Source organism: Hylobates moloch, unplaced genomic scaffold, assembly GCF_009828535.3.
Source record: "Hylobates moloch isolate HMO894 unplaced genomic scaffold, HMol_V3 SCAFFOLD_4, whole genome shotgun sequence".
Classification (NCBI taxonomy): domain Eukaryota; kingdom Metazoa; phylum Chordata; class Mammalia; order Primates; family Hylobatidae; genus Hylobates; species Hylobates moloch.
The window spans coordinates 18267924-18294817 of record NW_026652279.1 but is presented as its reverse complement, the minus strand read 5'-3'; the positions used below and the strand labels follow the sequence as shown (position 1 = coordinate 18294817).

At 37.0% G+C, this 26894-nt stretch overlaps 1 protein-coding gene across 5 annotated transcripts in view; it reads right to left on the bottom strand.

Moving 5' to 3' along the window:
* CNTN6 (contactin 6) overlaps positions 1–26894 on the bottom strand; it is a 356073-nt gene that overhangs the window by 195614 nt on the left and 133565 nt on the right. For all 5 annotated transcript variants that reach the window (XM_032149519.2, XM_058437172.1, XM_032149518.2 and 2 more), the window contains 2 exons: positions 25069–25195; positions 17250–17425 (listed from right to left, as the gene is read on the bottom strand). In XM_032149519.2, coding sequence (XP_032005410.1) covers positions 17250–17425; positions 25069–25195 — 303 coding nt within the window. The remainder of the gene's footprint in view (positions 1–17249; positions 17426–25068; positions 25196–26894) is intronic.

Sequence of the window (26894 nt, the reverse complement as noted above, 5' to 3'; positions counted from 1 at the left end):
TTGGTTAATGCTCAAGCACATTTTTTTCCTGGTCCTTTATTCCAATGGCATTCGTATAATTCCTTTTTAAAAAAGTGAGTCTGCATTTATACTTGGGCAGATGCATAAATACAGAAAATAGACCTTATTTTACTTACTGCGTGCACTTGTGTTTGACACATATGGTAAGTGCTTAATAAATATGCATTGTTTGGTTGCATAAGTGGATAGTTGAATGGCCATCTTAGTGGTGGGAAATGCCAATTACCATTTGTTTTTCCTCTAAGATTTGTTTACATCATAATAGAGCTATTCCTTCTATCAACTTGTGGTAATGCTATTTGATTGTCTTCAGACATTAACCTAAGGTTCACTTTGAGACTGTTTGCTACCCACTGAATGATATCTGTCCAGGGCAGCACCATCAGTGTTACATGTGATCTTGTTAAAAATGTAGAATATTGGGCCTCACTTTAGACCTACTGAATCAGAATTTGCATTTAATAAGATCTCCAAGTGATTACTGTGCACATTAAAATTTGACAAGCACTAGCTGAATGATTAACGAAGTGGTTAAAATGTCAGAATATCTGGCATCAAATCTCAGCTTCACTATTTATTTATTCTTTTTTTTGAGGTGGAGTTTCTCTCTTGTTGTCCAGGCTGGAGTGCAATGGAGTTTGACTCATGTTGCCCAGGCTGGAGTGCAATGGCACGATCTCAGCTCACTGCAACCTCCGCCTCTTGGGTTCAAGCGATCCTCCTGCATCAGCCTCCCAAGTAGCTGGGATTACAGGCGCCCACCACCATGCATGGCTAACTTTTGTATTTTTAGTGGAGACAGAGTTTCACCATGTTGGCCAGCCTAGTCTCGAACTCCTGACCTCAGGCGAACCACCCACCTTGGCCTCCTAAAGTGCTGAGATTACAGGCCCAACTTCACTATTTCTTGATGTCCTTGGGCACATTACTTCACTTCTCTGAACTTAATTTTCCTTATATATAAAATTGAAATTATAATAGTAGCTTCTATTTTACATGGTAGTTTTGAGGATTAAACTAGATTATCCTGTTTAATTAGAAATAACTGTAGGAAGGTTGGTACTTACTTTGAGGAAGATACAACTAAAGCATACATCATAGAGAATGTGTTCACCATCACAGAACTTGAAATACTCATGTGCTTTATTTGTATAAATTCCCATTATTCCCTCACTGCTACAAAAATAGAGAGGAAAGTAACATAAATGTACTGACATCAATTTGAGAACTAGAACATGTTACCTTCCCAAAGTATCCATCTTGGAAATAGGGAAGGAGACTTAGCCTCATAAAAGCACACGAAGGAATGCTCAAAGGAAATACTCTAAACCTAGTTTTCTGAAATTGGTAAGCAGAAGCTCTGGAGTCAGTTACAGGTTGTGAGCCTTCCACCAAGAAGAGCCACATAACATACCAAAAAATAAGCATTAGATTCACTTAAAGTTTGACAAATTTAGCAACTCTTTTCTACTGTCTGCATTTTAGAGAACCTATTGATGCTCTTGTAATAGCTGCAGTCAGAGAATAGAGAGATGTCCAGTGCCATTGGCTATAGTGGTAGCAAACCAGACACATAGTTTGGGAAGTTTTCTAACAAATATTATGTAAAAGGCTTAATAAATACCTAATACATGGTAGCTATTATTTTTGAGATATGCTATAGGAAGCTACCATAACGCCAGCATTGCATGTCTGTGAGGGGGCTATAATCCACTGAATCACCCACTGCTCTTGATGCAGGTTCACAGGAGAAGCTTCCCTCAGGTATTTTACACTCAGAGTGAGTGATTATATTCACAGAAAGAGTTGTTATATTTTTATCCAATGAAAGATATGTACCCCTCTTTGCCTTGGTCACTAATTCTAAAGCTTTTTAAAGCTCAATTTTCATAATGGATTGTATCTCATGGCATGAATTTTTATTCTCCTCTGGTTCTCTTTGGATTTTATTCTCCCTTGGTTTCACTTACAATTCAAGCCTCTTTTTCTTAAAATCATATAGTCTATTAAAGCTACCAGATATTAAGACTTATTGTAAGACTGCAGTAATTACTAGATTATGGCATTTACAAATACAACAAACGAAGAGAGAAAAAAGAGGTCAATAGCAGGCTCAAGCAGGCATGCAGATTTAATTCACTTTAGAGATGGCACTGTAGAATAGCAAAGAAAGGATTGCATCTTTCATATACGTTCTGGCTCAACTGGATCCCTTTAGAAGAAAATGTATATTGAACCAATTTTACACCATGCAAATAAATGAATAAACAAATAAAATGCAGGTGCATTATAATTTAAATACGAAGGACAAAATACACTATAGAAGACAGCATAGGAAAATATGATCTCAAGGCAGGAAAATAGTTCTTAAGCTTTTTACAAAAAACATCTCAAAAAGAAAAAGACAAATAGATTGAACTATGTTAAATTTAAATTTTTTTTTGTTTATCAAAAGACGTGATTAAGAGAGTGAAAATGCAAGTGACACAGTAGAAGTGGTTTCCTACACATAAAAGCAACATTGTGATCTTCTCTAGAATCAATCACTAATGAAAACAAAGACAACTCAATTAAAATATGGAAAAATGAATTAAGTTATTCCTAGAAACCAAGGGGAAGGAGGGAGATTTCCAAATAGCCAATAATAATTTTAAAAAGTGCTCAGTTTCATTAGTGATCAGGAAACAGAAGCTAAACCAAAATGAGACACTTTTTACTTTCTCCCCAAAAAGGCTAAAATTTTTTAAAAGACTAATCATATCAAGTGTTGTCAAGAATATAGAAAAAAACATTACTGGAGAGAGTACAAATTAATAAAATCACTATAGACAACAATTTGGTGTTATCTTTTAAAATTGTCATATGCATGCCCAATTTCCCTATAATTCTGATTCCTAGTATATGCAACAGAGAAATATTTACACAGATCTCCCAAAGACATGTGCAAGAATAATCATAGAAGAATGCACTTAGAAATAATGCAATTTTCCAATAACAGTAAAAGTTCCACATAAACTGCATTATATTCATACAATAAAATATTATATGTGATAAGGAAAATGAACTACAGCTACCTACAACAATATAAAAGGATCTCAGAAACATGGTTGGCTAATAATCCAGACTTGAAGCAATATATCATATATTGCATGGTTTTATTCATATAAAGTTAAAAAGCAATAATAATTACAAATTCACAGGTTAAGATATGACTCATCTTTGAGGCAGAAGGAGGAAGTCATAACTAGAAGGGGACATAATGGGCGGACCTTCTGGGGGTGTTGGAAATATCTATTTCTGGATCTAGCTTAATAATATTTCATTGATCTATCTGCTCATGTTTTTTGTACTTTTCTTTATATATTTTACTTCTAGGGAAAAGAAGAGCATAAATTGATACCTTAAAACAAGCTTGTCCAACCTACAGCCCTCAGGCTGTGTGCAACCCAGGATGGCTTTGAATGTGGCCCAACAAAAATTCATACATTTTCTTAAAACGTTATGAGAGTTTTTTGCAATTTGTTTTAGCTCATCAGCTAAAAATTAGTGTATTTTATATATGGCCCAAGACAATTCTTCTTCCACTGTAGCCCAGGGAAGCCAAAAGATTGGACACTCCTGCTTTAAAACATAATTAACATTTCAATGGATTTCCATCAAAACTATTATTTGTATATGCTGTTTATTTGTTTGTTTTTGGCTTTCTTATTGTTCCAATAATGTTATTTATTTATTTTCCTTTTTTTATTTCAATAGGTTTTTGGGAAACAGGTGGTGCTTGGTTACATGAATAATCTTTTTAGTGGTGATTTCTGAGATTTTGGTGCACCCGTCACCTGAGCCATGTACACTGTAACCAATATGTAATCTTTTATCCCTCACCACCCTCCCCACCCTTTCCCCAATCCCCCAAATCCAATGTATCATTCCTATGCTTTGTGTACACATAGCTTAGCTCCCACATATGAATAAGAACATATGATGTTTGATTTTCCATTCCTGAGTTACCTCACTTACGATAATAGTCTCCAATTCTATTTAGGTTGCTGTGAATGCCATTATTTCATTCCTTTTTATGGCTGAGTAGTATTCCATGCTATATAAATATATATATATATATATACCACATTTTCTTTACCTACTTGTTGATTGATAGGCATTTGGGCTGGTTCCATATTTTTGCTATTGCAAATTGTGCTACTATAAACATATGTGTGCAAGGTTTTTTTTTTTTTTTTTTTTAGTATAATAACTTCTTTTCCTCTGGGTAGACACCAAGTAGTGGGATTGCTGGATCAAATGGTAGATCTACTTTTAGTCCTTTAAGGACTCTCCAACACTGTTTTCCATAGTGATTGTACTAGTTTACATTCCCACCAACAGTGTAAAAGTGTTCCCTTTTCACCACACCCATGCCAATGTCTATTATTTTTTGAGTTTTTGATTATGGCAATTCTTGCAGGAGGGAGGTTGTATTGCATTGTGGTTTTGATTTACATTTTCCTGATAATTGGCAATGTTAAGCATTTTCCCATTTGTGCTTGTTTGCCATTTGTATATCTTCTTTTGAGAATTGTCTGTTCATGTCCTTAGCCCACTTTTTAATGGGATTGTTTGTTTTTTTCTTGCTGATTTCTTTGAGTTCCTTGTAGATTCTGGATATCAGTCATTCGTTGGATAAATAGGTTGTGAAGACTTTTTCCCACTCTGTGGGTTGTCTGTAAACTCTCATGATTATTTCTTTTGCTGTGAACTTTTTAGTTTAATTAAGTCCCATCTATTTATCTTTGTTTTTGTTGTGTTTGCTTTGTGTTCTTGCTCATGAAGTCTTTGCCTAAGCCAATGTCTAGAAGTGTTGTTCCAATGTTATTTCCCATTATCTTTATGGTTTCAGGTCTTACATTTAGTCTTTGATATATCTTGAATTGATTTTTGTATAAGGTGAGAGATGAGGATCCAGTTTCATTCTTCTACACAGGGCTTTCCAATTATCCCAGCACCATTTGTTGAATAGGGTGTCCTTTCCACACTGTATGTTTTTGTTTGCTTTGTTGAATATCAGTTGACTGTAAGTTTTTGGCTTTATTTCTGGGTTCTCTATTCTGTTCCATTGGTCTATGTGCCACTTTTATACCAGTACCATGTTGTTTTGGTGACTATGGCCTCAGAGAACAGGGTGAAGTCAGGTAATGTGATGCTTCCAGATTTGTTCTTTTTGCTTAGTCTTGCTTTGACTATGTGGGCTCTTTTTTGGTTCCATATAAATTTTAGGATTGTTTTTGCTAGTTCTGAGAAGAATGATGGTGCTATCTTGATGGGAATTGCACTGACTTTGTAGACTGCTTTTGGCAGTGTGGTCACTTTCACAATATTGATTCTCCCCATCCATGAGCATGGGATGTGTTTCCATTTGTTTGTGTCGTCTGTGATTTCTGTCAGCAGTGTTTTGTAGTTTTCCTTGTAGAGGTGTTTCACATCCTTGGTTAGGTATATTCCTAAGTGTTTGTTTGTTTGTTTGTTTTTGCAGATATTGTGAAAGGGCTGGAGTTCTTGATTTGATTTTCCGCTTGGTCGTTGTTGGTAGATAGCAGAGCTACTGATTTGCGTACTTTAATTTTGTATCTGGAAACTTTGGTGAATTCATTTACCAGTTCCAGAAGCTTTTTGGATGAATCTTTAGGGTTTTTTAGGTATACAATCATAACGTCAGCAAACAGAGACAGTTTGACTTCTTTTTTTACCAATTTGGATGTCCTTTATTTCTTTCTCTTGTCTGAATGCTCTGGCTAGGACTTCCAGTACTATGTTGAACAGAAAGAGTGAAAGTGAGCTTCCCTATCTTTTTCCAGTTCTGTATCTTACTGGTTTAATCTAGGAGAATTGTATATTTCCAGGAATTTATCCATCTCCTCTAGGTTTTCTAGTTTATGCATGTGAAGGTGTTCATAGCAGCCTTCAATAATCTTTTGTATTTCTGTGGTATCAGTTGTAACATCTCCCGTTTCATTTCTAATAGAGCTTATTTGCAGCTTCTCTCTTCTTGGTTAATCTCACTAACAGTCTATCAATTTTATTTATCTTTTCAAAGACGCAGCTTTTTGTTTGATCATTCAGGAGCAGATTATTTAATTTCCATGTATTTGCCTGGTTTTGCGGGATCCTTTTGGAGTTGATTTCCAATTTTATTTCACTGTGGTCTGAGAGAGTACTTGATATAATTTCGATTTTCTTAAATTTACTAAGACTTGTTTTGTGGTCTATCATATGGTCTATCTTGGAGAGTGTTCCATGTGCTGATGAATAGAATGTATATTCTGCAGTTGTTGGATAGAATTTTCTGTAAATATCTCTTATGTTCATTTGTTCTAGAATATAGTTTAAGTCCATCGTTTTTTTGTTGACTTTCTGTCTTGATGACTTGTCTAGTGCTGTCAGTGGAGTATTAAAGTCCTCCACTATTATTGTGTTGCCATCTATCTCATTTCTTAGGTATAGTAGTAATTGTTTTATAAATTTGGGAGCACCAGTGTTAGGTGCATATATATTTAGAACTGTGATATTTTCCTGTTGGACTATTATCATTATATAATGTCCCTCTTTGTTTAAACTGCTGTTGCTTTAAAGTATGTTTTGTCTGATATAAGAATAGCTACTCCTGCTTGCTTTTGGTGTCCATTTGCATGGAATATCTTTTTCCACCCCTTTACTGTAAGTAAATTTGAGTTCTTCTGTGTTAGTTGAGTCTCCTGAAGACAGCAGAAACTTGACTGCAGAATTCTCGTTTATTCTGCCACTCTGTATCTTTTAAATGGAGCATTTAGGCCATTTACTTTCAATGTTAGTATTGAGATGTGAGGTACTATTCTATTCACCATGCTATTTTGTTGCCTGAATACCTTGGAGGTTTTTTTGTTTTGTTTTTTGTTTTTTTCATTGTGTTATTGTTATATAGGTTCTGTGAGATGTATGCTTCAAGGAGGTTCTATTTTTGTGTATTTTGAAGATTTGTTTCAAGATTTAGAGCTCCTTTTAGCTGTTCTTGTAGTGTTGGCTTGGTAGTGGCAAATTCTCCCAGCATTTATTTGTCTGGAAAAGACTGTGTCTTTCCTTCATTTATGAAGCTTACTTTAACTGGTTACAAAATTCTTGACTAATAGTCGTTTTGTTTAAGAGGCTAAAAATAGAATCCCAATCCCTTTTAGCTTGTGGGGTTCCTGCTGAGAAATCTTCTGTTAATCTGATAGGTTTTCCTTTATAGGTTACCTGATGCTTTTGTCTCATAGCTATTTAGAGTGTTTCCTTTGTCTCAACTTTAGATAACCTGATGACTATGTGCCCAGGTGATTATCTTTTTGTGATGAATTTCCCATATGTTCTTTGAGCTTCTTGTATTTGGATGTCTAGATCTCTAGCAAAGCCGAGGAACTTTTCCTGGATTATTCTCTCAAATATATTTTCCAAATTGTTAGATTTCTCTTCTTCCTCGGGAACACCAATTATTCTTAGGTTTGGGTATTCAACGTAGTCTCAAACTTCTTGGAAGCTTTGCTTATTTTTTTTAAATTATGATTATTATTATTATTTATTATTGTTTTGTCTTTGATGGGCTGGGTTAATTCGAAAGCCTTGTTTTAGAGCTCTGAAGTACTTTCTTCTGCTTCTTTGATTCTATTGCTTAGACTTTCCAGTGCATTTTACATTACTCTAAGTGTGTCCTCGATTTCCAGAACTTGTGATTGTTTTTTATTTATACTATCTATTTCACTGAAGAATTTTCCTTTCATTTTCTGTATCATGTTTTTAATTTCTTTAAGCTGGACTTCACCTTTATTTGGGGCTTTTTTTTTTTTTTTTGAGATGGAGTCTCGCACTGTTGCCCAGGCTGGAGTGCAGTGGCGTGATCTCAGCTCACTGCAAGCTCTGCCTCCCCGGTTCACGCCATTCTCCTGCCTCAGCCTCCCGAGTAGCTGGGACTACAGGCGCCCACCACCACGCCTGGCTAATTTTTTGTATTTTTTAGTAGAGACAGGGTTTCACCATGTTAGCCAGGGTGGTCTTGATCTCCTGACCTCATGATCCATCCACCTCAGCCTCCCAAAGTGCTGGGATTACAGGCGTGAGCCACCGCGCCTGGCCTCTGGTGCCTTCTTGATTAGCTTAATAATTAACCTTCTGAATTATTTTCCTGGCAATTCAGAAGTTTCATCTTGGTTTCGATCCATTGCAGGTGAGCTGGCATAATCTTTTGGGGGAGTTGAAGAACCTTATTGTGTCATATTATCATAATTGTCTTTCTGGTTTCTTCCCATTTGGGTACATTATGTCAGAGGGAAGATCTGGGATTCAAGGGCTGCTGTTCAGATTCTTTTGTCCCATGGGGTGCTCCCTTGTTTCGGTGTTCTCCCTCTTCCCCTAGGAATGGGGCTTCCTGAGAACTGAACTGTAGTGATGGCTTTGCTCTTCTGGATCTAACACCCAGTGGAGCTACCAGGCTCTGGCTGGTACTGGGGAGTGTCTGCAGAGTCCTGTAATGTGATCCATCTTTAGGTCTTGCAGCTGTGGATACCACCACCTGCTCTGGTGGAGGTAGTAGGGGAGTGAAGTGAACGCTGTCAGGGTCCTTGGTTGTGTTTTGTTTAGTGCTGGTTTTGTGTTGATTGGCCTCCAGCCAGGAGATGGCGCTTTCAGGAGTGCATCAGCTGTGGTCCTATGTGGAGGATGCAAACTTGCTCTACGGACATTTTGTTAAGTATTCAGGTTTCTCAGGTGGTGGGCAGGGTGATAGAGCTTTCATGAGATTATGACTTTTGTCTTTGGCTACCAGGACACATAGAGAAAGGACACCAGGTGGGGATAGGGATAAGGTGTGCCTGAGCTCAGCCTCTCCTTGGGTGGGGCTTGCTGCAGCTGCTGTGAGGGATGGGGGTACGGTTCCCAGTCCGATGAAGTTATATTCCCAGGCGGATTATGGCTGCCTCTGCTGAGTCATACAGTTCACCAGGGAAGTGAGGGAAAACTGGCAGTCACAGGCCTCACCCCACCCCCACACGGCGTGAGTCCTAAAGGCCAGTCTCATTCCCACCATGCCCCACCCGCCCGCAACGGCACTGAGTCTATTTCCAGGCAGCCAGTGACCAGGGCTAAGAACCTGCCCCAGACCACCAGCCTCCCTATTGAGAAAGCCAGCAGACTCACAGTTTTTCTGCATCTCAGAGAGCCTGCAGCGGTGATCCAGTTCTTTCAAAGGATTTGTGGATTCTCTCGGCTTTCCTGGTATGTTCGTGGGGTAGTTTCTGGGGCAAACTATGATGTGGGTCTCCACATGCTGCTCTGTCCCTCCCAGCAGGAGCTGCAAGCTAGTCTTGCCTCTTATCTGCCATCTTCTCTCCTGGATTTGCTATTTAAACACCTGAATCTGATTTACTTTTCAGACAATATTGGATATATATTCAGATAATTATATACACATTATTACTTATAAATGCTCTTTATAGGTATTATATATTTATTTATTTATATATAAATAAACAGAAATATTTGTCTGATCCTTTAATGCAAAAAAATCACTGTAATTTGAACCAATTTTATAAATCTTAGAAGCAAAATCTTTAGTGCTACGTTCGTAAATTCCTTGAAACAGTTTGTCAAATAACATTAAGAGTGATAAACAAGCATTTCAGCTCGTGCATCTGTCTCAGTTTTGTAAAGCAGAAACTCCCAGCTTTGATACCTTACTTTCTGATATTTTCCTCTCCCATCCCAACTCTTAGCCTGTGCAATTTTATTCAAATGAACTAAAAAACCTAGCTCCTGCTGAATATAAGTAGAAGTAGGCAGTGGGAGAAGGCCTGAATTTTGAAAAAGTACCATTTCTGATAAGACACATAAATAGATTTCCAGCAGCGATAGTGTGGAAAAAATGAGGCTAAAGCATTGAATAATCTACTTCCCTGTTGATTTTAAATATAAATATAACAGTGGCTTGCTGTAATTTAACCATGCAACTGCTTACGGTCTATTTGTTTAAGATCTGAATTATTTTTAAAAGCAAAGACAAAGTTTTCTCCTTGATATGATAACAACTGGTGGTTATGCTGTTATTTCATTAAGACAAATTGAGAATATTCAATTCATTGTAACACCGTTTATGCTATTTGAAAATGATACTGAAAAAATCAATACTAATTTACCAACTTTTTTAATTTAAGAAATTAAAGAAATTTCTTCATGACTTTTGTTCAGCTAGTTCTTTTCTGATGTAGAAAAAAGGTTAAAAGCCATTTAGCATTTTCATTTATAATTAGGTATGCATTACCCACTTAATACGCACTTCACAATTATCAGAGACTTTACAGTTTCCACAAGCATTTTTAAGTGTTATTTTTAAACCTTCTTCTCCTGGGTCTTAATTTCTTTTTCTGATATAAATGCACTTTATCACCATATCATCGGGATCATGTATAACTGCTTTTACATTCTTATATATGAAAGAATTTTAAGGCATTTGGAAACTCTTAAAATTTATTTCTAAATGTGAGGGGTTTTGTTCTTGCTTATAAGACCCCGGTCAAAAGATAGAAATAAAAATATTTATCACCTTTAAATACACAAATATCTTAGAATCTTTCCGTAAGGAGTCAAAGACCTTTATGTTACGACTTTACCTTTTTTTGTTTTTCTTTGAATATGGCATTAAATTCATGAGAATTCTGATTTACTTCGCCTGTCTACAAAATAAATATATATTTAAAAAGTTGTTTCAAGAAGGAAATGTTAGAAATTCTGGGTCTGCTGTAGGTTAGTTGACCTTGGGCAAGTAACATAGTTGTCCTGCCTTTCAATGTCTTCACCTGTGAAACATGGTTAAGAATAGCTTATAGGTATAGAATAAAGATGAATGGCACGGCAGGTGTAAAACCCTTTGCATTCCTCTGGAAAAAATTATGATGATTGTAAATGCCTACATGTTTATATCCCTTTAAAATGCATTCTTACTGCATTTTAACCTTGAACCATTTAAAATCAATCCTGTGATGTGGTGCAAGAATTCTTTAATTCCATTGTATATTATAAAAACTGAGGTTTGGGATGCCCCCTAAGTATGTGTACTATGGTTTTGATAATATCAATAATATCATTAATATGACAGACTAACATATTTAAGGAAATAATATGTGGTATTTCAAACTACATTTTTTTTTTTTTTGAGACAGAGTCTCGTTCTGTTGCCCGGGCTGGAGTGTAGTGGCACGATCTCAGCTCACTGCAACCTCTGCCTCCCGGGTTCACGTGATTCTACTGCCTCAGGCTCCCGAGTAGCTGGGATTACAGGTGCACACCACCACACCTGGCTAATTTTTTGTATTTTTAATACAGACGGGGTTTCACTATGTTGGCCAGACTGGTCTCAAACTCCTGACCTTGTGATCCGCCCGCCTTGGCCTCCCAAAGTGCTGGGATTACAGGCATGAGCCACCACGCCCGGCTTCAAACTACATTTTATAAACAACTTCAACACCCTTAACATTATTCAGAACGGTTCCATTGTTCTTAGGATAAGCAGTAAAATACAAAACTTGGCCTATTAATATTTGTATGGCCAGACCCCTGCCTATCTCGCCATCTTCAACTCACACCAGTCTATCAGTTGCCCTTGCCCTCTGCTTTCCACATAATATATTTGGTCCTCACAGTAATCCTATATGAAATGGGCAATACTGGCACACCCATTTAACCATAAATTAACACCTGTACACAGTGTCATACTGAGTGTGGAATATTGTACTACGATGGATTTTTGCATGTTTCTTTGGCATCTCATAATATCTCTAAATTATCCTATTGTTTGCAGATTAGGCCTGCATATAAAGAACTACTTATAAGTGGCTCCAAATTAGTTTTCAGTCTCAACCTAGAAAACCAGTCATTTCTGATCCCTAGCTTTCTGCATTTCAGTTCTCAGGTCTTTTGCCCACCTCCCCACACTTTCTTCGATACTTGAAGATTGTTCACACATCTGCATTTCCTTAGTGTTCTTCCGACCTGTACTTTCTCCACCACTTTCTCTGTCTAGAACACAAACTAACATGTCAAGGTTCAATGCAAGCCCCATTTCCTTTGAAAGGCTTCCCTTGCCTTTTCTCCAATTCAGACAAACTTCACTACTTCTCACTTGGAGCTCCACTCTGTTATAGGTTAATTTCACCTTTCTCACTTCACTTGATGTTTTGGGACAGTGCAGTAGGTGGTAGGAGCATGGACTCTTCACTCTGTCTGGAATTGAAAACGGACTCTCCCATATACTGTGTGTGATTTTAGGCAGGCTAGTTCATTCTTCTGTGCCTCCATCTGCTTATCTGAAAGTGCAGATCCTGATACTCTCAGAGGGTGATTGTGAGGATCAATGGAGCTAATTTACATAAAGAGTTTGGAACAATGCCTGCCACATAATACTTCGTAGGCGTTAGCACTTTCCTTTATTTTCCTTTTCTTCTTATTTTTAATTGTATTAAAGGTTTCCCCTGCCTGCTCTGTGAAGACAGGAAGTAGTTGTTTCTTATTTACCGTTTAATCTTTAGGACCTAGTGTAGTACTTGATGCATATAAATTAGGTGTTCTCCGGTTGCTTGGAGGATGAATAAATGAAGAGTCAATTAGGAGGCTCCAGCCCAGCTGCCTTTCCTTCTGCAATAATGGAGCAAACTTATTTGAAATGCTAGCTGTGATTAAACATTAAATAGTGTAGGATCAGAAAGTCCCATTCATGATTACCTTTTATCATAAATGTTTATCTTTTCATTGGTAGAGTTATATATTATAAAGGCATTTAAAAATTACATCTGAGTGATATCATGGGTTTCTTTCAAAACACCTATCTCATTTTCTCAAGGATGACATTTTAAACACCAATGACAGATGCAATGCTCTCTCACACAAGTACAGAGTAATTCATTAACATACATACATACAAAAGGAAGAGGTCTACATTCAACCTTTACCACCAAAATTTTTGATAAATAAAAGAAATTAAAAGCAGCTACAAGTGATTTTAGAAGTCAAACTAGTTTTATCATTCAAGAATGCCAGGATGATAACAGAACTCTTTGTTGACTAGACTCCTGCTGAATGTGTTTTAGGGTAGAGTTTCGGTTGGGGAAGAAAGAGATACTTAAAATAGGATCTACCTGAGTATTTGGAAGGACAGATTATATGACAATAGCTGAAAGAGACTTTTGTAATCAAATAATTCAAAATATACTTTAGCTAAGTCCAGAGAAGTGAATGACTTGTCTAAGTTACATAGTTGGTTAAAGAGAGATTTGATTTAGGAGTATATTTCACAACAGGTAGTTTTTATATACAGGCCACATTTCAGGACGGTTTCATAATGAGACGATTCATAATGAAGCAGAGTGTTACAGTCTGTGTCTAAAATAAACTCAATGTGTGCTTTTGGATTACTGAATACCAGGAAAAAAGTGACAAACAAAAGCCATCAATTATCTAGAGGTATGTCCCTGCAGCGTTTCTGCCATGGACAGGGTAGATTCTGAAAGGTTGTTCATAAGGCCATTCGTTCTGAAGGTCAAAGTGACATTTTACAATGGACTGCCAACCGCCAGGAAGCAAGGGAGTTGATACATTTTTATTTTGATGCATAGCTTGTTCTTATCTATGGGAGTTCATAGGAGTGGGGCTTCTGGACCTGTTTTCTCTGTCAGTAAGTAGATTGGAGATCTCATATTAAATGTTTAATCTCTGTCTCACTTTGGATTCCTTAGAAGCAGAGCCTGAGGCGGCTGGGCGCGGTGGCTCACGCTTGTAATCCCAGCACTTTGGGAGGCCGAGGCGGGCAGATCACGAGGTCAGGAGATCGAGACCACGATGAAACCCCGTCTCTACTAAAAATACAAAAAATTAGCTGGGCGTGGTGGCGGGCGCCTGTAGTCCCAGCTACTCGGAGAGGCTGAGGCAGGAGAATGGCGTGAACCCGGGAGGCGGAGCTTGCAGTGAGCCGAGATTGCGCCACTGCACTCCAGCCTGGGCGACAGAGTGAGACTCTGTCTCAAAAAAAAAAAAAAAAAAAAAGAAGCAGAGCCTGAGGCAAGGATTCAAGGGCATATGATTTATTGAGGGAATCCTCTTAGGAGAAAGGCAGGGAGCGAAGAAGGAAACAGCAAGTTAAGAAGCTAATTGAGGTGTTGCAGCTGTTGTCTAGTTTCAGCCTGATCCCATGGAGAGGTTTGGGGCATGAAATGCAAAAAGGGATTATCTGTGGGTATTAATAGCCAGTGGTTGGCACATCACTTGCAAAAGCGGATGTGGACAAGGAATCACCAGCATTTACTGCCAGGCTTATTTGAACCATTCTGTCCTGAAGATATGGTTTATTATTTAGACAATTACTGTGGCAGCAAATGAAACAAAGAAAGAAGGCCCACATGAACTATGTGATCAGTGTTTGAGAAGGACTCAATACTGTAACATGAAGGGCATGAGTTTTAGAGTCTGAAGTCTTCTTTGTCTATATACAAGTTCCAACTTTTCTCTAATAACAAAAGCCCCAATATCGGTGAGCCTCAGGCTTCTAATCTGTAAAATGGGGGCAATGATAGCAACTGCCTCCTACAGCTGTTGTCCAATTCAGGTGAAATAATATATGTCAAAGCACATGTATTATATTTGACATGAAAACAAAAGAACAAGAAACTAGCCTATAGAAAGTTTTCAAATGTAAACTAGAAGAGTTTCCATAAGAAACTCAAGTGGTTTGAAATATATAGATGTTTGTCCAAGTTGAGAGAGGTAATAATAGTGAAAGGAAGAATTAGAGCTGTCATTTCCCTAGGGTCCATAATGGATCAGGGACTTGACATTCATTTTCTCAGTGACTCCATGTCATTGTCCTATGTGGTGGCTACTGCTGTATTCTCATTGTATAGATTTCTTAACAGAGGCTTAATGTTGTTAAGAAATGACCTAATTTCATACTGCTAGATATTTAACAAGAAGAATTTGAACTCACGCCTCTCTGTTTCACAAAATCTCAGCATTTATCTGCTGTGGTTATCCCACCAAAGGCCTTTTCTACCAAAATTGATACTGTTAAAAATTTATGAAGGAGGTTGTGAGGAATTATAATTAAGATGAAGATAAAGTTCATACACTTTAGGAACTTTCCATTTGGTTGGGGACTTGCATTTATGCCCTTTACTCTTTCTGTTTCCACACTCTAGCACATGTCTCCCTGGATACAGTAAGAAATATTTCAGACATGACACCACCACCATGTTGTGGTTCTTGTTTTTGCAAGCTCTTAGAGCCTAAGATCCTTTAACTTTGCAGAAGAAAGATTAGTTAATGGATATAGGCTATTTTACTTTCTGCATTAAAGGTAATAGAAATGCTCTTCAAGATCAACAGTCATACACCTTCTGCCCCAAAACGGAAAATTTTATGATAAGACAGGAAAGCCAATAAGGACAGAAACATTGATTTGTCCCACTTAGCCAGATGAAAGCATACAATTTCTTCTTAATTGAGACTTTTATTCTGATATGGCATAAACAAAATAAGTTTTAACTAGGGAAACTTCTAGATGCACGAAATTTTTAAAGCATAAAGAAGGTATGATATAATAATGTAGGACGTTTTAAAACATATTTTTGTTAAAAAGTACAGAACAAAGGAAAAGAAATATATGGTTATATAAAAGAGTGCATTAATTTGAGATAGAGACATTCAACTGTTTTTGAGAGTAGACAGAATCATAACTGTAGAGAAACTCGAAGGTATAGCAAATAAATATGCTATATGGAGTTTCCTTTACCAAAGAGTCAAACTTACGATTATGGAATCTGATTCATATCATGTCTATGTTGTAGGGTCATCTCTTACCCAAGCAGGAGAAATAAACAATTACTATGGCAGAATCGTTCAAAGTCTGGAACAATTCTTTATTTCTATAACATAAGTTTCTATGTTATTTTGTTCCCTATTATTTTTCCAGGTGATAGTCTTAGCTGAAACGAAGAAATAAAGTGTTATAAATATTTTTATCCTACGTCCCAAAGTAGCCACTGACCGTTTTCCATCTTCTATTTAGGTTAATAAACTTCCACATTCACTTCTTACTTCCATAGCTACAAATGCATTCAGATACAGTTAGCAATGTATTTATGTGTGTATATCTGTATATATGTATATGTGTGTGCATGTGTGTATGTGTATATGGTGTGTGTAAAATCAGAAGCAAGGCCATCCCCAAAATGGTCAACATAAAGAGAACTGTGTGTAGATCCAGGGATCTCTGGTGTAGAATAACCTTTGGAACACACGACTTGCAATGAGAAACAGACCCAGTTATTAATTCCTGTATCTACTGATGACTGAAGTAGTTTCACAAGGTGAGTTTTGGGCATGTATTTGTTAATAAAATTTCAGAACAATTACTTTTTCAAAGTAACAGACAGTATAGACATTTCTATGAGCCCTGCAGGGATAGCAGCTCACTTTTTGGCTCCTTGGATAGAGTCTCTGGGACATAATGGTTGGTGCAAAGGGAGAAATGCAAGCCTTCTACTTTATCCACATCAACAGACATAATTACTCTCAAACAAGGCTTTTGCTGAATCCAGTATGAAACATTTCAGTCCCTGGAAACACTATATATAAAGGATATTAGACGCAGTATGTCTATTGTTCATCTGCTAATGTCCCCAAATGTCACCAAGGTAATTACTTGGATGACATTTATGTGATGCAGCTGGACATTGTTACAGTTAATATAAAGCCTGCCTTTGGCAACCACTTTATTTCCACCTACATCAAACTATGGGTGCATGATCGCTTTTCTTAGGAGAACGCCCACCTCCCCCAGATGACATCTCTGCCCTCAGCTTTTTCTTCCTGTGCTCTCCACATTAATATCCAATGCAAAAGAAAAAGAAAAATAATGCTATATCATATATCTTTATCTTAATATTTATGTCTGAAACTTTCAGAAATGTTTCTAAAAATAATTCACAAAATATAATAACATTGATCTTTTCTCTGTTTTTTAATTCTTACTCAAGAATCTAGATTCACAAAATGAACATTGTCAAAAGCCCATAAAGTCATATTCATTCTCAAATATATTATTGGCAAAGCTAGATTTTTAAAATGTGTGTATCAGAAGAATATTATATTTTCAGAGACACAGATTACAAAATTTACCCCAAACTCACAAGCAAATTGGAGCTTTGCCTTCCGACTCAGAATTGTTCCCAGAAGATTGGTGGCCAGGCACTGGTACATGCCAATATCTTGATCTGTGTGGGGGCTACTGATTGCAAGACTGCCTCCATCCAACCTGTAGTGGTAACTCATAGTAAAATCAATGTCTGTGCCATTTTGCTTCCACCTTCAAGGAAAAAAAATAAAATTATGCTTATAACATACAGAGTCAATGACTATTTGTCTTAAACAACATGTAGTTCTAATTCCTGCAACTATAAAAAACACCAAAAAACATGATTACATGTGGAGGTAATCCTACCAGTTTTACCAAAGGTAGCTGTCTTGGTGGGTTTGATGAGATCAGTAACTAGATTATTTGAAAGATGTACTCTTTATATGTTACATTCACCCAAATGTATACATAGAGGAAACAGAACTCTCAACATGCGAAATAAAAATTAGACAGTCAGTCAATAATACTGGCCAACCTATTCCTTTAGTGACTTTTCAAATAACATATACCTTACCTGAACATCCACAACTGGTAGCACAAAATTGAATGTCAAAATGATTTAAAGATAGGAATTCAAGAAGCGTGTATTAAAAATGGCAAGAATAATTTTACAATGCCAATTCAAGGCTGATAACAAAACAATAATAACCTGACTACTTCAGAACATGATTACCTCTGTTAGTATGTTACTTGGAAAATTAATCATGTTGAAAATATTTCAATGGTACTTAGAAATGCCAAACTAAAATTATACTTTAGCAAAGCAAGTGCTGTTTGAGAGGTTTTTATTTTGAGAAGCAGAAATTCTCTTGGCTTAGCTATTAGTCAACAATTCTTTAGTGCATGAATTAACTAGCTGAAGGGTCTTAGAGTTATATTTACTTTCAAAGATTCATAACTAGTTTTAGAAATTTTATTTGGTCATTTTTAAAGACAAATGAATACCTGATAATTATCTCTAACCAGACTCACTTTTCCTACCTTGAAACTCCCAACTCCACCAAAATCTCCAAATATTTTGAAGCATGAATCATATATATCTAATGAGATACATTCCTAGGGCACAGGCTGTGTATAGTCACATAGGCCATTTTTTAAAATAAACACTTAAAACTGTTGAATAATGACAAACAGTTGTACGTCTAGAAAAATATCTTTTCTCACTCATTGCTAGGTTCATGGCTGAGGTCTCTAGAAGCAAAGGAAGATTAATAAGAGAAAAACATATAATTTTATGTAATACAAATATTCCATGACATGAAAGCCTTCAGAAAAAAAAAATCCTAAAAAACAGGAAAATGTGTGTGTTTTTAATGCTAGTTTTGATGAAGAGTAGACAGTCCTGCAGAAGTATGATTGTAAAAAGAGGGTATGATCTAATGATAAGAAACTGGCAGGAAGTTAGCAAGGCCTTTTGTTCCAATTCTTCTTGGTTTCTCTGTGTCTTTGAGGAGGAAAAGGGTATATTTTTCCTCAGGGTATAGAAATGATACCTCTGGAATAAAGGTTTTATGACCTGCTTCAGAGAAGAAGAGTGAGGGGAAGGTGAGAATGATCTTCCTGCTTCTGCTATTTTCTCAAATGCCAAGGTGCCATATTTTGAGGTGGTGTGTCCTGAACCCCATCACAATCATTTAGGAAAACAAGTGAATGATCTTTTCCTATGGAATATAGCCAATTTCCAAACTGTGTTTTTTAGGGTTTATGGCAGCTTTGCTATGATTCTCCCCTTTATACCAAAATCGTATTAAAAATATTTTGGTGGGAGTGGTTAATTTTTTAAAATTAACGTTTTACAGAATTAATTCAAAGAGGTTGGGTGCAGAAACTCATGCCTGTAATCCCGGCACTTTGGGTGGCCATGGTGGGCAGATAGCTTGAGGCTAGGAGTTTGAGACCAGCCTGGGCAACATGGCAAAGCCCCGTCTCTACTAAAAATACAGAATTAATTCAAATGTCATTAACTTCTTCAGGCGCATCTTCAAACATCCCATGGGGAGAATCTGACAAATGCCTACCAAGTAGAAAAGAAATATGAACTTAGGTAATCCTCTACCATGTTAAATATGTGATGTGATCGATCAGATATTAAATCAATCAAAGGGTTTGAACCAACTCTGTTAACTTTTAAATTATTTAGCCATTTCCTGCACACCTGAAATTTGAAAGACAGCAGTCAAAGAGTACATTTCATTTGCCTGGATTTTCTACGATCATTTTTTTCTAGAGGAATTTGTAGAGGCTGCTACTTGTTTTCAATATTAGGGTAAGAAAAAAGTGAAAAAAAAAAAAAACAGTAATAAAACCCTCCAAAACTTTTCTTTCTTTAGGCCTGTCTCAAGACACCAATATTCTCCTTGCCAGCACTCTAATATAGTTTTTGATAATTTGCTTACAGGGCACAACCTTTAGACTTCCATGTTCCCTATCATTTTGCAAGCATAGGATATACCATACTTAGTTTGCCAGCGCTTTTTAATTTTGGAATCAATCACTGAAATAACTGCTGTCATCATTACATGCTCCTAATTAAGCTCAGTAATTGTTTTTCAACACAAATTCAAAGTTGTTGGCTTAGCTGCAGCAAATGAATTTTTCACAGTATCCCCATAATCATTCTGATCACTATGGTACAATGATTATTAAACTGCGCATATAGATCAGGGGTTCAACTCCTGGTGTGGGCTTTGTCCTAATTAACATGTCTAAATTGATGGAGAAACAGTATTAATGAATTCAAATGATCGTCATGCACATGTTTCTGGTAGAATTACATACTGACAAGTGTCTTCCTATGATGCAACCTAGGAAATGTGTTTTAAATGATTATTTTTAGTATCTGAATTAATATCATATTAGTTCCAGAAAACATAATGGATGTGAACTAAAATCTTGACCCTTTGTTGGGAAACATCCTTCACTTTTAAGTAGTTCAGTCCTGTGTCAAGAATAACGGCTGGGCTAGGTGCGGTGGTTCACGCCTGTAATCCCAGCACTTTGGAAAGCCGAGGCAGGCTGATTACCTGAGGTCAGGAGTTCAAGACCAGCCTGGCAAGCATGGTGAAACCCAGTCTCTATTAAAAAAATACAAAAATTAGCCGGGCATGGTGGCACACGGCTGTAATCCCAGCTACTCCAGAGGCTGAGGCAGGAGAAATGCTTGAGTCTGGGAGACAGAGGTTGCAGTGAGTCAAAATTGCATCATTGCACTCCAACCTGGCTAACAGAGCAAGACTCTGTCTTAAAAACAAAAACAAAAACAAAAAAGAATAATGATTGTGGTCTGTGTTTGTTGGCTGTCCTTCCATAATATGTGTGTGTTTGTGTGTGTGTGTGTGTGTGTGTGTGTGTGTGCATGCTTGTGCCTGTTGGTGTTTTCCAAAACTAGGCTTTGCTTTAGAATTACATGGTATATTTGTTGAAAGTATGTGTTTCTTTTTTTTTGTTTTATTTATTTTTAATTGACAAATAATGATTGCACATATTTATAGGGAGTAATGTGATGTTTTCATACATGTATGCATTTTGTAATGATCAAATCAGAGTAATGAGCATATTCATTACCTCAAAAATCTATCATTTATCTGTGGTGAGAGCATTCAAAATCTTCTCTTCCAGCTATTTTGAAATATACAATACATTATCATTAAGTATAATTCCTCTACTGTGCAAATAAATCCCAGAACTTATTCCTCCTGTCTAAAGATCACTTTGCACTCTTTGACCCAGGTGTCCCCTTTCCCTTCCTGCCCATCCCTGACTCAGCCTCTGATAACCTCCATTCTACACTCTACTTCTATGAGTTGATTCTATGAAATCAAGTTTTTTTAGATTCCATATATGAGTGAGATCAGATGATATTTGTCTCTCTCTGCCTGGCTTATTTCGGAGCCCATCCCCAGACCTCTGACAGAGAACACCAAAATCTAAATTTTTTTTTTTTTTGAGACAGAGTCTCGCTCTGTCACTCAGGCTGGAGTGCAGTGGCGCAATCTCGGCTCACTGCAAGCTCCGCCTCCCGGGTTCACGCCATTCTCCTGCCTCAGCCTCTCCGAGTAGCTGGGACTACAGGCGCCCGCCACCGTGCCCGGCTAATTTTTTGTATTTTTTAGTAGAGACGGGGTTTCACCGTGGTCTCGATCTCCTGACCTCGTGATCCGCCCGCCTCGGCCTCCCAAAGTGCTGGGATTACAAGCGTGAGCCACCGCGCCCGGCCAAAATCTAAATTTTAAGTCTCTCTGGGTGATTGTGATGTATGTGATGTACACTGAATTTGAGTCTGTTACCCCTGTGGAAAGAATCCTGGTCCTAGCTTTAACATTCCCTTGCTGCGTATACTTGAAGAAGCCCTCTGATTTCTCCAGAAGTCATTTCACAAATTATACAATGTGTGCAATAATGTATATTCTGCTTATCTCACAGGATTGTTAAAAGGATAAAGTTGGGGGAAATGAATAAACAGAACAGAAGGGCAGAGTGACTACTATTACAGTTTTTTCTTAGAGGCCTAGAGCTTCTCCAGACTTAAGGTTGTGTTCATGACTAGGGTATAGTAGACGAAATTACAGAAGGGAGTCTCCTCTGGTGACCAGGTAGAGAGGAGATTTTCAGAAACCCTTTCTTCTGATAGAGTATATCCTATTTAGAAATAATTTATGTGCATGTTATTTCATTTTTCCAAATCAAATATATATTCTGAGGTAGAACTTAATTCATTGAGACATGATTTTCCTAGACTTTCCAGGTATAAGCAATCCTTCCAAAGCACCATCTTTGGGTAGCCCATTTCTCTTCCCTTTGCAGGGCTTCAGGGCTGGACTTCATATTCTCATGTGTTATGTGATCTTTGAAAGAATAAAGGTTAGTCCTTTTTCATGGGAAAGCTTAAGCTATTTCAAAAACTTTGCTTTTAATATTGCTTATTTTCCCTGAGATTTCATTTGCTGTATGGAATTTACTAAAAGAAAGAAAACACATCTTAAAATCAAACCCAGCCTCATTTTATGAATAAGGAAGATGATGCCAGGAGAGAAAAATGATTATTCCAAAGTCACCAATGGATTGATAGAGCTGTGACTAGAAATGATAACTTTAAGTCAAGGATTCTTTTATGTTGCTTTACACTATACCCAAGTAACCTCAAATAATGTTAGAATCTGTGAATTGTAAAGGCTTTCCTTCTAAGACATACATGTACACACACACAAACTAAGGTGAATATAGTTGTGAGGCTTTTTAAAAAATAAAATTTAAGTTAGAAAGGGTCATATTAAAACTAAAATTTTACATTTTGTTGGTAATGCACATTATCTGAAATACCTCTGTTCTTTGCTTTATTATCAATAAAGTTGGGCCTGAGTCTGACATTTAAGCAATAAAAACTTAATTCTTTTTTTTTTTTTTTTTTTGGAGACGGGGTTCCCCCTCCCGCCCCCGCTCGGGTGCAGTGGCGCAATCTCGGCTCACTGCAAGCTCCGCCTCCCGGGTTGACGCCATTCTCCTGCCTCAGCCTCTCCGAGTAGCTGGGACTACAGGCGCCCGCCACCACGCCCGGCTGATTTCTTGTATTTTTTAGTAGAGACGGGGTTTCACCCTGGTCTCGATCTCCTGACCTCGTGATCCTCCGGCCTCGGCCTCCCAAAGTGCTGGGATTACAAGCGTGAGCCACCACGCCCGGCCAAAACTTAACTCTTTTCTCACTCTTTTTCCATAGTTTCTTGTATATGAGTAAGGGGAACAACAGACTGGGGCCTGCTGGAGGATTGAGGATTGGAGGAGAGAGAGGATCAGGAAAAATAACTAATACGCACCAGGGTTAGTGCCTGGATGAATGAAATAATTTGTACAACAAACCCCCATGTCACAAGTTTATCTATATAACAAACCTGCATATGTACCCCTGAACTTAAACGTTAAAAAAAAAAGAAATGAGCCAAACCAGATTAGGGGGGCTGGAAATAAGCACATAAATTACTTGTCTTTAGCCTTTTAGCTTACAAGTATCTTAGAAATAAAAGCCATTTAACAACATTGAAAACTGTCGTCCTCATTCTGTGTATTTTTTCACAGATAAAACTAATTAGCAAATTATCTTGAGAACCTATTTTATATCCTTCTACTTGTTAAAAGCCAACAGATATTTTTATATAAATATATAATTTATTTATTTATTTGTCTATCTTATATTCAGCAAACTTTCAAAACATGTTAGAGGAATTCTTATGTTCTTTCTCTACTAACCCCTAGGATCAACCTAATTAGCTCTCAAACATAAAATTACTACTTTAAGTATTAGATGATCTCAATAAATGTATTAATCAAATTTTCATATGTTTAACCATACATTAAACTAATAAGACAGCTCATCATTTAAGAAAAACTAACAAATCAACAAACTCTGAATTGAGTGTTCCAAATTTGTGAAGTGAAGGATCTTCCCCTAACAGATGACTTTCATTGGTTTGGGTATGATAAAGACAAGGAATCTTTAGTATGTGGAATGAGAAGACATGGTATTTCAGCTCCTTTGTTGTAAAAACAAGATGCTGAAGTTAGCTCAAAAAAATTCAAGATAAGGTAGAACTGCCTTTAGCTTTGAAGTCATTTAGCTAATTAAGTGCATTTAAGTCACTTAACTAATTAATCTAGGCAATTTTAGGATGTAAATAACTATGCATATCAATAGTGTATTTTTACTGCTAAATAAAATTAGGCTAAACCAGCTTATTTTGCCAAAATGCACTGAAATTTGTACTTTTTGTGTGTGTCATATCAGCTTCACATCTGTAAAACAAGACTAAAAAAATGGTTTTAAAACCAAAAGCTACAAAAGTTTAATATGTATTTTCTTTTCCTGTATTAACACTACATAGGAAGTTTCTACTAACTAAATATCTTTATTATTTACCTATGTATATTTATATATGCATATATTTTTAAATTTCTAAATTCCACCCACAATATGAATCAAATTCTGCCTTTGCTGCAACTTTATAAATAAGAACAAAAACTTACTGACCCTTTCTCCCTATAATTCCAGAAATAATATGTGAGAAACAAATGTAGGATTTTTTTTTCTTATTTGCCCAGAATAAAAATTCCCTTTCTGCCTTAGAGGGTACATATCTGTCTTCAACATATTTTTCTAAAATCAGTATTTTTGAGTGATGTGACCCATCAGTGAAGTCACATAATTTTATCTGATGAAATAAATCTAGATGTCCATCTTGATTCATTCTTTATAGAACATTTTCATAATCATTGTATATGTAGCAACTGAGGCTGCAGTTCCACATTGAGGTAGGGGTGGGAAATGCAAAATGAGCTTACATTTTAGTCTTTCAAATTGAGGAAACAAATCTTTTCTTCCTTTCTCTTCATTTTTTTTTCCTTTTATCTTTCTTTTCTTCCTGGCTTCCTGTGTTACTTGCTTCCTGTCTTTCCTCTCTCTCCCCTTTCTCTCTTCTCCCTCTCTCTCTTAATTCTGACCACAATATGGCAATGCACAGCACCAATCTCAAGAATAAATGTTCTAAGCAGACCTGATCAATAAGACAGAGACATAATTATGGTTACTTGGAGCTGGTGGGTAGGGGGTTAATTACTGCCTGGAAAGCGGCATGAGGGAACATCCTGGGGTACTGGAAACGCCTATATCTTTATCTGAGTGATTGTCACATGGCTGCATACCCATAGAGAAATTCCTTGAGCTGTACACTACAAATTAGGACATTTTATAAAACACTTTATTTTGTGTATGTTTTGGTTCAGTGACGAAGAACAAAATAGTGTGGTGCCCAGAGGTAGGATTTTACCTATAATGAGGTGAAGGATAACCGTTAGCAGCACAATTCAGGATGACCTCAGATTTTGATAAATCCAAAGGAAAAATGACATCATGTGGCTCCTGAGTAAAAATGGGACGGCTTAAAAGACCATCACCTGCGAAAAGAAAAGAATAAATCACATGAAAAAAATGTGGCCCTGTTTTGAAGGCAAGTCTATATTAGATATCAATTCAATATACATATTTAAAATTATTTTATTTTAAAACAATCTCAAATTCACAAAAATATTATAAAAATGGACAGAGATTTTTTTCTCTCGTAAACCAATCCCCTATGACCCAAATAAATTAGTTTATATTTCCAACAAACAAAGGGCATAACACCCCCAAAACCAACAATATCAAGAAATGAACATTGATTCAGCACTAAGCAGCTAATCTTCAGGTCCCATTTCCCATTTTTTCTAATAAAATTCTTTTTTTTGTTGTTTCGTTTTTGTTATAGAGACAGTGTTTCACTTTGTCACCCAAGCTAGAGTGCAGTAGTGTGATCATAGCTCACTGCAGCCTCTAACTCCTGGGCTGAAGTGATGCTGCCATCTCAGCCTCCTAAGTAGTTAGAACTACAGGTGTTTGCCACCATGCCTGGCTATATGGAGTCACCTTCTGTTGCTCAAGCTGGTCTCAAACTCCTGACCTCAAGCCATTCTCCCACCTCAGCCTCCCAAAGTGCTGGGATTATAGGATGAAGCCACTGTGTCTGGCCCCCAATAAAATCTTTTACACCAAAAGAATCCAGTTGATAATTTTTTTTTCTTTTCTTTCTTTTTTTTTTGAAACAGTTGTCATTCTGTTGCACAGGCTGAAGTGCAGTGGCACAATCACAGCTCACTGCAGCCTCAACCTCCTGGGCCCAGGTGAACCTCCCATGTAGCCCTCTTGGGTTAATTTTTGCCACCATGCCAGGTTAATTATTGTTTTCTTGTAGAGATGGTGTTTCACCATGTTGCCAGGCTAGTCTTAAAATTCTGGGCTCAAACATTCCATTCACCTTGGCCTCCCAATGTGTTGGGATTACAGGCACGATCCACCATGCACGGCCTCTCTTAATTATGTCTCTTTAGTCTATTTCAATCTGAAACAATTCCCCAGTCTTTCCTTGATTTCCCTGACTTTAAATCACAAGGCATTATTTGGTAAAGTTTCACCTAATTTGGGCTTGTCTGAATAGTCAGGTACCAATGGCAAGTCACAAACTCTTCCCTGTAGGTGTAGGAGCCATAAGCCAAGGGCACATATAATAAAAGGGTCTATAAAGATGTTTAAAAATAATAATAAAAGCAGTAAAAATTGGCTTTAAACATCACTATTAAAAGGGCTTCTCCCAGCCAACAAGTACACTGATCCCATTGTCTTGCCCTCTTTCCATCTATCCCCTCCTCCTTCACTGGATACACCACTGGAGGTAATAAAACACTTTCATTACAATTCGATTCAGGTTGCTGTGCTCTTTATGTTGCATTCTGTCAGGTAGAAGGTTAAGACTTCTATTTGTCCCATTGCTCTTGAAGTTAAATAATCATTTGACTAACGTGGTACCTGTCAGACTTCTCCAGTATAAAAGTAAGTATCCTTTATTCTTTATAATTAGTGTTTTGTGGCTAGGGACTTTAGACAATGCAAATATGCCTCACTGGACATTTAAACTTTTTATTCATATGTTTCTATGAGGATGATCTGTTTTATCGCTGTGAATCCAAGCTTTCTTATTTTGGTAAATGAGTTATAATACATTTGCTATTTATTTGATGCTTTCAAATGGCTTGCCCTTTGGCATGTCCTTACCCTTCTTTG